The following is an 11,658-nucleotide window of genomic DNA, read 5'->3' as shown; positions in this document are numbered from 1 at the left end:
TTGTATTTGTAAATCCAGAGTTTTCTAACGTATTGTCAGTGAGATCGTTGACTTACTTTTAACATATTCTGTAGACAAAATTAGTTAATGAAACATGAAAAACTATTATCATCAAATAAATTATGCTGATGATGACTACATTGTAGTCGAAATGCCTATTCATAATACAAAAAATTGATTAAGGCATAAAGTTCCTACAATTAATCATCTTTGGTAATTTACATAGGAACAGCGGTGGATTCACGGGAGGGGAGGTCTTTATTAACCCCCTCGTATGGATTATTAACATGTCATTGTATATAGTTTAACTTCAAAATAAATGGGTAAAAATCTAAATAAAAAATAAGAAAATAATATCTACCCCCTCCCCCACCTGGCCAAAATTATAGATCCGCAACTGCATAGGATACTGGAGCCTTCGTTCAAATCTCTATAGATATCAAAATAAATCTCGATTTAATGAAAAGCTCTGTTGCAAATAGGGTATTCGTCATTTTCATAGTTGAAAAAGTACTTCAATGTTGATTTTGCTAATAAAAAGCCACAAAAATTTATTTTGGAAAAATACATAAGCTTTCTTGCCAAAAACTGAAATTAAATTTTAAACCTTTTTTAAACTGTAAAAAACGCGGGCATCCAATTTGGTGACGTAATATCGGTTCCATTATACGAAATAACACAGATCAGTTAATATTCATCAGATATATTCATAGACAACTAATTATAATAAATATAAATATTTATTATCTATGGATATATTATACCCAGCTGTCTACACTGAACTGATGGTCTATGGTTCATACCGATATGACATCACATGAGGGCTTGCCCGCGTTTTAGGTCACGTGTTAAACAGTTTAAAAATTACGATTTTTAATTTTAATATTATAAAAGAAAAATGTGCTTATATGACTCGAAATCAGAATATTTAAGCATATTTTTATTTTAACTTTTTCTTCAAATTTCATAATTTATTTTTCACTACCGAAAGTACCCTAATTCAACGTTGATTCTTCGGGTGGACACATTTTACGTCTACTAATAGTACATGTACGGAGGTAAAAAATTCATCCAAAAATGATAGTTTAAAATATTATACATACATAAGTATACTTATTAAAGTGAGATAAATGTATATGATGTATATAAGTCTGTCTCATATTACTGAGTCAATGTTTGTCAAATGCACATACACAAAAACCATTCACTTAAGTTTGTTTTTTATAGTTAAAACATAAACCACTAGCTAGTATGAGTGCACACATAACTGCGCGAGCGATATATGCAACTCTTTTGATATTATAGAAAGTACGCTGTTTACTTAAATTTTATTTAGTATCAACGAATTTAGCTTGGAGATCACACAACTATTTAGTTGACTCCAAGATTTGATTCAACAAACAAGGAAATTCCATACACCACACAACAATAAATAAAAGTGAATTTTAAATTTAAACAAAAAAAAAAAAAATTTAAGTGAATTTTACTTTTAAGTGCAACAATTAAAAGTGATTTATTTATTTTTTTTGTTGTGAAAAATTTGTTTAATGTTTTTTTTTTTTGAAATTTCATGTGTTGTGTTAATTTAATGTTTGTATTAAATTATGGATTCCCCACAAATGTATGATGGACAAACGGGAACAATGGCTCCAAATAATGATAGCAAAAAATCAATAACAATTTCAAGTGTGAATAATAATAACAATAATAATAATAACAATAGTTTAACAACATTAAATAATAATGCAAATTCGAAACAAACAACGGCTTTGCTAAAACAACACCATCTAGCGATACAATTTCAACATCAACAACAACAACACAATAATGGAAGTAGTGATTTAAGTGATTTAAATTCTCCGGAAATTAGTTTGGACTTACAAAATTTAATTGATGATTCACAATTCAATGATGGACTATTTACGGATATCTTACAAAATTCATCGAAACATTTACAAAATTTAACGCATACACGGTTACAACCTCAGGTACAACAACAACAAACGACAAATTCTAATGGTAGTTTATCAAATTATCGTAATGCCTTAGCTTACATGCCTCAACCGGTTCACAGCGGGGCAGGAACAGCTACATATAATGTAAATAGTAATCCAGGAGCTTCAACTAATAGTGACTCAAATAGTTCAATTGCCTCATCAGATGTACCCAGTATTAAAGAAGAACCTTTAGATCCAACCGAATTCCGACGACAATGTGTTACAAATACGGTATTACCAACTAGTCCTTATATGCAACAATCTGGACAAACGAATTATATATCAAATGCAACAGGTAATAGTTTCTCACAAATATCACCTCATGCAACGGTTAACCATATTCAACAGTTACCAACGCTGCCACATAGTGTTGCAGCATTACAAAAAAATAAAGTGTCTGGTATGATGCAAGCTCATCAGCAAGGTGGATTAGTTGGGAATAATGGTTTAGTGGGTTCTGGTTTAACAAATCACCATCATCATCATCATTCACCTGGTGGTGGTACGGGTGTTGGACACCACCATAACGGTGTAAACGGACGTAAACAAATGAAACCAACAGATAAATCAAGTGATGAATATCGTCGTCGACGTGAACGTAATAATATCGCTGTACGTAAAAGTCGCGAAAAAGCAAAAGTACGCTCACGTGAAACAGAGGAAAAAGTGAAATTATTAATGAAAGAGAATGAACGATTACAAAAACGTATTGAACTATTAACTGAAGAATTAAATGTCTTGCGCAGTTTATTTAGTAATGTTGGCGTATTACCGGAACATATACATCGTGAAATTAATAAACATTTTGAAAGTGTTCAATTACAACATCAACAGCATATGTGAGATTCACCCAGCACTCAACAGTGAATCCAGTCCATTTCACTACCCATCAAAACCTCATTCATCCCCCCAACAAAACTATTTAAAACACTCTCTTTATGTACCTTGTATTAAATAGGTTTTACTGTAAATATTATTAAAAAAAAATTTTAAATGTCTTTAAAAAAAATTGGCTTTAAAATGATGCCAAAAAAGCAAATTTATTTTTAATATTGTGTTGTTTGTCTGTTTGTTTGAACGCATGCGTGGTAACTTGTAAATAATTGTGAGTATGTTGTTTGTTTGTGATGAGCGAGAAAATTTATACTTTTTTAATTAAAAAAAAGAAAAATACTAAAAAAAAAATTTATAAAAAAAATATATAATAATATATTTTTTTTCTAAGTAGATTGACAATAATTACGGTTTGTAAAAGGTAAAACAGACCTAGTTAATTTTTTTTTTTTTGTAAATAAATTAGTTAATTGTCTCATTTTAAAAAAGCTGTTTTCTTTCTTTTTTGAAATTATTTTTGTAAATTTTAATTCTGTAATTTATTTTTTAAATGTTGGGACAATTTTCTTGTTTTATACGTTTTAAGTTGGCAATTACCTTTATTATATTATATATTTTATTTTAAATTATTTATTAATATATACATTATTTGAAAAAACGGTGATTGTCAATTGTTTAACGGTTTTTAAAGCTTGAAAATCCTAATCTAAATAGTTTAATGTGATTTTAAAACAATATTGGTGCATATTTTCTTACAAACAAAATTCTGAACTATAGTTTTTCTATCAAATTTATAGTATAATTTTCTTTTTGGAAAAAATAAATAAAAAACAAAGCGGGTAATTAAAATTTTTTTTTTGTGCAATAGATAGAATTATTTTTTGAAAATTATATTCGAAAAAAGTATGTAGTTTTTTTCCGTTTAGAATAATTTTTCTGTTTCTTGTTGTATGATCTCAAATGTGCAATTTTTTTTTTATTTAGAAAATTTTTTTCACAGAAAAAAAGTTTTCTTTAATCAATGTTATTTTTGCATTTTTAAAGAAAGGATAAAATATTCTATTCAGCGAGAAGAAGTTTACTAAAGGCCAGAAAAATTCCTTGGCCCAAAAAAATTTTTAAAAATGTAAAAATATTTTTGAGCTAACTATTTTTTCTGTGATTTGTTTTAAATAATGTTGAAAGTCTAAAATAATGAATTAATTAGGCATATATTTATTATTTAAACTAAACGAACAAAAATCAATATTATTATTTTATTTTTTATTATCGATTTATTGATAAATTTTTTTTCTTAATAATAATATTTATCATATTATTAAAATGTTAATTGATTGTTATTTTTGTTTCAATTAAAAGAAATTTATTTTAAAATAGATAAATAATTTATGTTTTTTCCTTTTTGTATTTTTTTTTTGTTCAGATATTTTAGATGGGAAAAAATTATTTACTTTTTTTTTTTGTGAAATTTTTTTTTGAAAATTTTATTATGATTTTTTTTTTGTTAACTAAATATATTAATTGTTTTGTAAATAAAATATGTGATATCTCTGACGAAATAAAAACTATTGATTTTTAAATAATTTTTTTTGGTCATTTTGTCTTCCTTTTAACCTTCTTCGGAGTTTTTTTTCAAAGATAAGGAATCATTTTTTTTGAGAAGCAAAGAACGTGCTTAAACTATTTTAACACCAAAACGGCGAAGAATTAATTTCGGAAATATGACTATAGTTAAGAGATTTTTTTTGTCTTCGTCAAAACACGAGATTTAAAAAAATGCTAAATTTATTTTGACAAATAATAAGTGTTTTACTATCACTCTAACGGAGAGCCCTTATAAGAAAGTCTGATACTGGAATCGTAATTTTTGGATTCAAATAAATGAACATATTGTTCCTTAAGATAATTCAGGGATTCACTTCTTAAATGTCTTTTTCAAATGAAAAAAGACTGTTTTGCCAACATTTTATAGAAATTGTCACCATTTAACAGAGAAAAGCACTTGAAATAACATGGGAAATCCGAAATTTACAATTCATCATGAATAGGACACTTTAAAATTTTTGAGGCATTTGTTGAATTTTTGAGAGTGAAAACAATACCTGAAAGTTCAAAGGAAATACAAATTTATGTCATTTTAGAAAAGATGGCAGAATGTTCTAGAAAGCTTTGAAACTTTCAGGTATGGGATATCAGGTAGGAAAGATTCGGGCAACGTTGGGTATTAAACTAGTTAATGAATATAGCTGATATAAAAAACATTTTAAATTTTGAAGTTATCGATAAAGGTTAAATTGTGTTAAGAAATTTTTTGTGAACTATCAACCGAGATTTTCTAAAAAATGCTCTGTAATAGACAGCATATTTCCAATCGGAAACTTGGTGATATCTTGTGAAGATTCAAACGAAAAATACTGCATGGTAAGGTAATTATCAAGAAGAGTGTGTGATGAGTCCTGTCAATAGTAATATTGACTTAATTTTTTTAAATAAGTGGAAACAAACTTTGACTGACTTACTTGTTGAAATACCCTGTATCGAAAGTGTTGAATCTCAGTGTTTGCATTATTTTTTAAAAATTAGAGGGATTTAAAAAGCCAATACTATTATGCCGACCTTTCTGAGTACTTCTGTTTTCGAAAATTTCGAATATTATTGAAATTACTTTCTAGAACTTTTCTTCGTTTTTCGAGAATCTTTAACAATACTACTAGTTGGAGCTACCTGTAAATTTTAAACTCCTTATCTTATACATATAGTTTAGCATTCTAGTTTTGGAGAAAATGGACACCAAAATTTTGTCGTAATTTGTAATGAAAAAATATTTCGAACAATTTGTTTATTTTTTTATACGGAACATTTTTTATATTTAAAGTTTTGTTCTATCTCTAATGGTTTAGAAGATGGATAATCCGTTCCTACGAACCCAAGATCCTATTGACCTATGTTGCTCAGTTACGAACTCAAACTTTTTACGCCCTTTTCACGCTACAAAAATTTCAGATTGATATCTCTTCTTTTTTGAGATATACGACAAACGGAAATGAACTAATTAGGTAATAATAAAAATGATCACCTATACCAAAATTTTTTTCGTACCATCAATATTTCTAAGCCTTACAAACTTGGGAATGAAATTAGTATACCATGATTTATATTTCATATATACAGGGTATAAAATGGACTGAAGATTAGATTTACGATTAATATTCGATAAATAAAACAGTCTTAACTTTCCATAACGCAATCGTTTAACTAACTATTTAATAAACAACTTTATGTTTTTGGTGCAAAAAAGCATAGATATTACCAAAACAGTATAGAGCCTTTCTAATCCGACATTATTAAAACCAGACAGTGTCGTTCAAATTAAGAAGAGAGCATGTCTGTGGGCTGTATTATGCATTTTGTTAAAATATATCCCCTTCAGGACCCATAATAAAAATTACTTTTCGAGCATTCGGACTGTCATTCGGTAGTGTCGGATTAGTGGAATTTTCGGGCCTTTTACTGGGACTAGCATTATAAATCAAATTAATTAATCATATTAAATGTATTAAATGGATGGACAAGGTTAAATGTTTAATGAATTTTGAATCCTCTACGTATTTCAAACAAAATTTGTAAAATTATGGGAAAATTTTATAAATTTTTTTTATATTTACCTATTAAGAACAGTCTTTGGTCCTTACTAAAAGTGAAATTCGAATGTAATAATTAGTAAGACTTTTATTTATTTTTTAAATTAAATAAAAAATTACCTTTGATATTACAAATTAAATGTAGAATAACTCTAAAAAAATATAGATATTTGCAATAATTCCGGAAATGGGTTAGTTACATATATAAGCGAAATACCACCGACTGACTCACTAATTCGTCACGAGATTTTTAAAACCAGAGCCGTAGGCCCGTAGCCAGACCTAACTAGTAGTACGGACACAAAATAACAAAAGACGGGCAGGATAATCAAGTTAATCACTTCTTATGACTTTTGGGGGATTTTTCAGTGAATTTTTGATATTTTGGAACTTAGAATTTTAAGTCACCGCGCAGATCCATTGATACTTCTTCAATATCAACATAACTTCTCACTTTTGCGACTTTTTAGACAATGTATAATAAACAATAAATTGCAATTTTTACACTTTTTATGCACTTCGGCCGTACGGGCCCACAAGTCGCTAGGACGGGTATCGGCCGTACTACCCCGCACGTTGCTACGGGCTTGAAAAGCATACACCCGACTGACTTGAAATTAAGCACAGTTACTCATTTATTTTTATACCTCTTACTTAGATGCTTAACGCGTGTACTCTGTCATACTCGTGATATTTATATGCCAAGATGTAAATCGAACATTCTATATTAATTTGAATGATTTAATGCATATAGTTTTTTTTTCATCTTTACATTTTTTTTACAAGTTAAACCCAAAGAAATGTAACATTTCAATGGACTGTAATAAATGGTTATAATCCAAATTTCTTGATGATACTGTAACGAGTCGGGTACCGTGGGTGATTCTGAAGGTCTTATCTAGAAAAAATTAAATTAAGTCTGGGATCTAATAAAATAAAATCTGTGGATAACAAAAATAGTATATGGTTTGCATGGGAACGACAAATATATACAGGCTGGATCCTTTTAAGCTATAAAGGCTAACAGCTCGTTTTCCAGTTGTAGAGTTTTGATGGGCCACATCATGTTCTGACATCAGATTGGGCCTAGTTTTTCATTTTTCTTAATAGCCAATTTATATCCTAAACGGTAAGAGATAGAATAGTACTTAGAAATTAGAAAGTTGTACTTCATAAAAAACTAACATCTCTCATCTAAACTATTTTTTCGAATATCATCAGCGTTCGGAGGAAATGCGACTTAAAAATATGTGATTATTGCATTTAATCGAAAGAAAACACGCTAACTACGGAAAAATGCATTATCCAAAAGTTGTGTTGGGTAATAGAGGACATTCGCCTGTGTTTATGACTTTGACCTACAATATCGATAAACATTAAGCGTATTTTCTTTCGATTAAATGCAAAAATACATATTTTTCAGTCTCCTAAAGCTAACGTTTTTTCGAAAAAATGCTTTTAACAAAAATTGTTAGTTTTTTATGAGAAACAACATTCTAATTTAAAGTGTTATTTTATCTCTTACCGTTTAGAATCTACATTGCCTATTAAAGCAACCCAAAGAACTAGGCTCTATCTGATGTCCAAACATGATGTCCCCCATTAGACTTTACAATTTTTGTTTAAGTTATTTTTTGATTGGTTAACTAAAAACGAACTATTAGCCATTACAGTTTAAAATAACCCATCCTGTAGGTATATATGTATATTGTTATGGGTGCTGTGAAATAACAAGTCAGTCGATATGGAGAGTTCTGTTGTTCACTATTAACAGTCGATATAGGATGTTCCATAGGATGTAGATCTTGTGAGACCATAGCCAAGACTGCAAAACCAAAACTGCAATTCTAAGAAGGTTTTTGCTGACCACTATAAACTAATTGAAGGTAAAAAGGTGACACAGGTTGGATAAACGAAACCAAAGAGAATTAACAAGTGGATGCGTTCTAATATCACACAGCTATTTTATACTTTGAATTTGTATGTATTTTTAAAACACGTGGAATGAATTATTGTTCATTTATATTCTATATATTAAAGAATACATACATATAGGTATTTACGTGCTTAAGGTAGTTGAGTCACGCAAATAAAGTCATAAGAAATCTTCAAATGTTTGATTATAAGTAATTAAGGTGTTTGTAAAAAAGTTTTGGTTTATTGCACGGTACATAAATATAAACCAAATACATGCTTTGTAGTCAAATAATGTGTTATTTTTAGCTTACAATACCACGCAACTACAAAAATATATAATATATTATGTGCAAGTGCTGCTTATGAATTTGATAATATAGATATCTCTCTTCGATAACAAAGGAATTTTTGTGATTTTTGAAAACTTTGTTAATCAAAAAATGTATTTATAATGTTTTATTGAAATCCCTAGTATTATTCAATCCTTGCATATCTCCTTAAAAGCTAATGCACAATTTTAATTTACCACACCTAACATGAGGTAACAACGTAGCATGGGAGAAGCGTGCGAACATGGCACCATTTGTTTCCAGTGAAGGAGACCGTTTTGACAAAAAACTAATATTTCGAAAAATATTATAGTTCGAATCGTAAAAAAAAAGAAAATTACTTACCATTTAGTTTCCATTAAATTTTAAATTAAATATTACATTTGGAGGACTATTTTTAAAGGAATAGAGTATGTGCGTATTCTACCTAGTATATATGTGTATTCATTCCTAGTATATGTGTGAGGCAGTATGTGTAAAGTTGCAGGAATAGTTAAAAAACTTATAATCTCATATAATCTCAGTTATGTAGATACGTATAGCATGGGTAATAAGCCAATAATTTTTGACTGGACTGCTGGGATAGAACTACCTTAAGATACTTTATTTGAACACAAAGTTCGCTATAGCATATACTATGACTGGCCTATTATTACACTTAGTGATATATATGATTCATTTTACATTTGTTCAATGTACTCAGTAACGTGTTTTACGGGCTTTGTACTGGGTGAGAGTAAATTTTATTTAATTCCTTTGAAAATATTTACAAGTATAGATAATTGAAAACAATAATTCTTCATATATTTTCCATCGAAGAATATCTTACAGGGTATAAAGGCTATAAAAGTTGTAAAAAATATTTCTTCTATAGTTTTAAGTCTGATGGATCCATGATCTAATTCTTAGCTTAGAATACGTTGAAAAAGTTCCAGCTAGCTATCTTTTTTCCTTTTTGAGTTTTTTCCATTAACAGTCAGATAGACAGACGGACGAATGGAAATACACGAATGAGGTGATTTTATGAACACTTATAGACACCAGCATTTTTGTTTCTACCATCGATACTTAAGTAGTCCTTATAAGTACTAAAAGTGTTCGTTATTTTTATTTTAACATGTTTTTTTCCCGTGACTTCCACCCAATTCAAAATAAAATACCCTGTATAGAAAGTGTTGAATATCAGTGCTTGCATTATTTTTCATAAATTAGAAAATTTTAAAAACCCAACAAAACTATGGCCTTTCGAAAGTTATTTGTTCTAATTTTCGAAAATTTTGTATTATCTGGAGATTTTTTTTTGTTTTACAAGAATCATTCTCAAGATTACTAGTTGAGGCTACTTGCCAATTTTCATCTGCCTATCTTTTATAGTTTTAGAGAAAATGGACATCAAAGTTTTATCCTAATTTGCGCAATCACGGGTAAACAGTGATTGATGTTTACGGAAAAGTGTTTCAAACAAAATTGTTTATTTTTTATGAAGAAAATTTTTTGCATTTAAACTTTTGTTCTATCTCTTACGGTTTACAAGACGGGCTCTACGTACTCAAGACCCAATTGACCTATGTTTCTTATTTACGAATTCAAACTCATTTTTTACGTCCTGAGTAGGCTATAAATTTCAGTTTGATATACCTTTTCGTTTTTGAGTAATCGTGGACTAATATCACTTAATGGACCAATTAGGTGATTTTATGAACACCTATACCAAAATTTTGTTCGTATCATCTTGTAAAAAATGTTCCTTATAAAAAAATAAACAACTTTTGTTTGAAACATTTTTTCGTAAACATCACTGTTTACCCGTGGAGGTGCAAATTAGGTTAGGAACATATGGTATGTATACATATATTGTGGATATCTATCTTTACTTACATGACGTAAAAAAATTAACGATAAGCAACACTGTCTATACATGGTATTTCAACAATTAACTCAGTCAATTGTTTGTTTTCACTTGTTTATTATTAAAACCAAATTATTTTGCTTTTAAAATCTAAATCGTTCAGCGAAGCGGGCTACATTATTGTAAAGTTTCATTAAAATCGATTCAGTGGTTTTCAAAATCGTCCAGCGAAGCACCGGGGTAACTGCTAGTATGTTCATAAATTATAGCCCATGTGTTATTCTGATGTTTGAGCTATATTATTTTCCATTTAATAGTTTTTACGCGAAATAGTAACAAACAGACAAGACATTCATTTTCACATACTTTTACGATTAGAATATAAAGAAGATATAAAATCAGTAAACCAGAATCGGAAGGATATCAGATATTCTCGTGATTTTTATCATATCTTATCAAACATGATAAAATCGGTTAAAGGGTTTTCATGTGACGTTTAATTAACTAACAGACATGCAACAAGACAAATTGTTTTAATTATCAGTTAATAGCATGCCTAGACAGACATAAATATTTAATTCGTCTATTTGCAATTTTAAAACTATAACTGACTTTTTTTTTTTTATTAATTCTATTTTGTTTTTTTTTTTTTAGAATTTTTTGTAACATTGCCAAATATTTTTATTTTTTTGGTCTCGTTAATAAAACGTTTGAGTGCATTTTTATATTTGTGATTAAATAATATTTACACTACGAATTATATCTGAGAGAGTGAAAACTTTCTAGTATTTTCCATTTTATTTTAGGCGTATTTTTAAATGATGAGAGGAGTATTTAAATAAACTGGTCAAACTTCGATAAGCTAAAGTTCGATTTTTTTAAGCCGAACATTTGGTTTTATTATTAAATCTGTTAATCTTGAAACTTAAGAAATATAATTTTTTATGTCTACGCCGAAATATAATAATAGAAATCGAAAAATTGGCTCACCTTGCAAAAAGTACTTAATAAAGCTTCTACTTATAATAGAATTCTTCAGCTATATTCTTTCTCTCCACCTGCAATCTGCACGTTGGAAAGTTGGCAAGTAT

At 28.7% G+C, this 11,658-nt stretch overlaps 1 protein-coding gene across 1 annotated transcript; it reads left to right on the top strand.

The window, feature by feature from the left end:
* Nucleotides 1-1,565: 1,565 nt before the first annotated feature.
* Nucleotides 1,566-2,996, top strand: LOC123305451 (CCAAT/enhancer-binding protein). Its single transcript, XM_044887165.1, has one exon. It carries the CDS (start codon nucleotides 1,605-1,607, stop codon nucleotides 2,838-2,840), a length of 1,236 nt encoding a protein of 411 aa, XP_044743100.1. The 5' UTR covers nucleotides 1,566-1,604; the 3' UTR covers nucleotides 2,841-2,996.
* Nucleotides 2,997-11,658: the final 8,662 nt, after the last annotated feature.

Source organism: Chrysoperla carnea, chromosome 1 (genome assembly GCF_905475395.1).
Source record: "Chrysoperla carnea chromosome 1, inChrCarn1.1, whole genome shotgun sequence".
Lineage (NCBI taxonomy): Eukaryota > Metazoa > Arthropoda > Insecta > Neuroptera > Chrysopidae > Chrysoperla > Chrysoperla carnea.
This window is presented reverse-complemented; position numbering and strand designations above follow the sequence as displayed.

What these genes read in the sequence shown, in the direction of transcription:
- LOC123305451 (XM_044887165.1), top strand. Translation starts at nt 1,605, where the DNA reads ATGGATTCCCCACAAATGTATGATGGACAAACGGGAACAATGGCTCCA.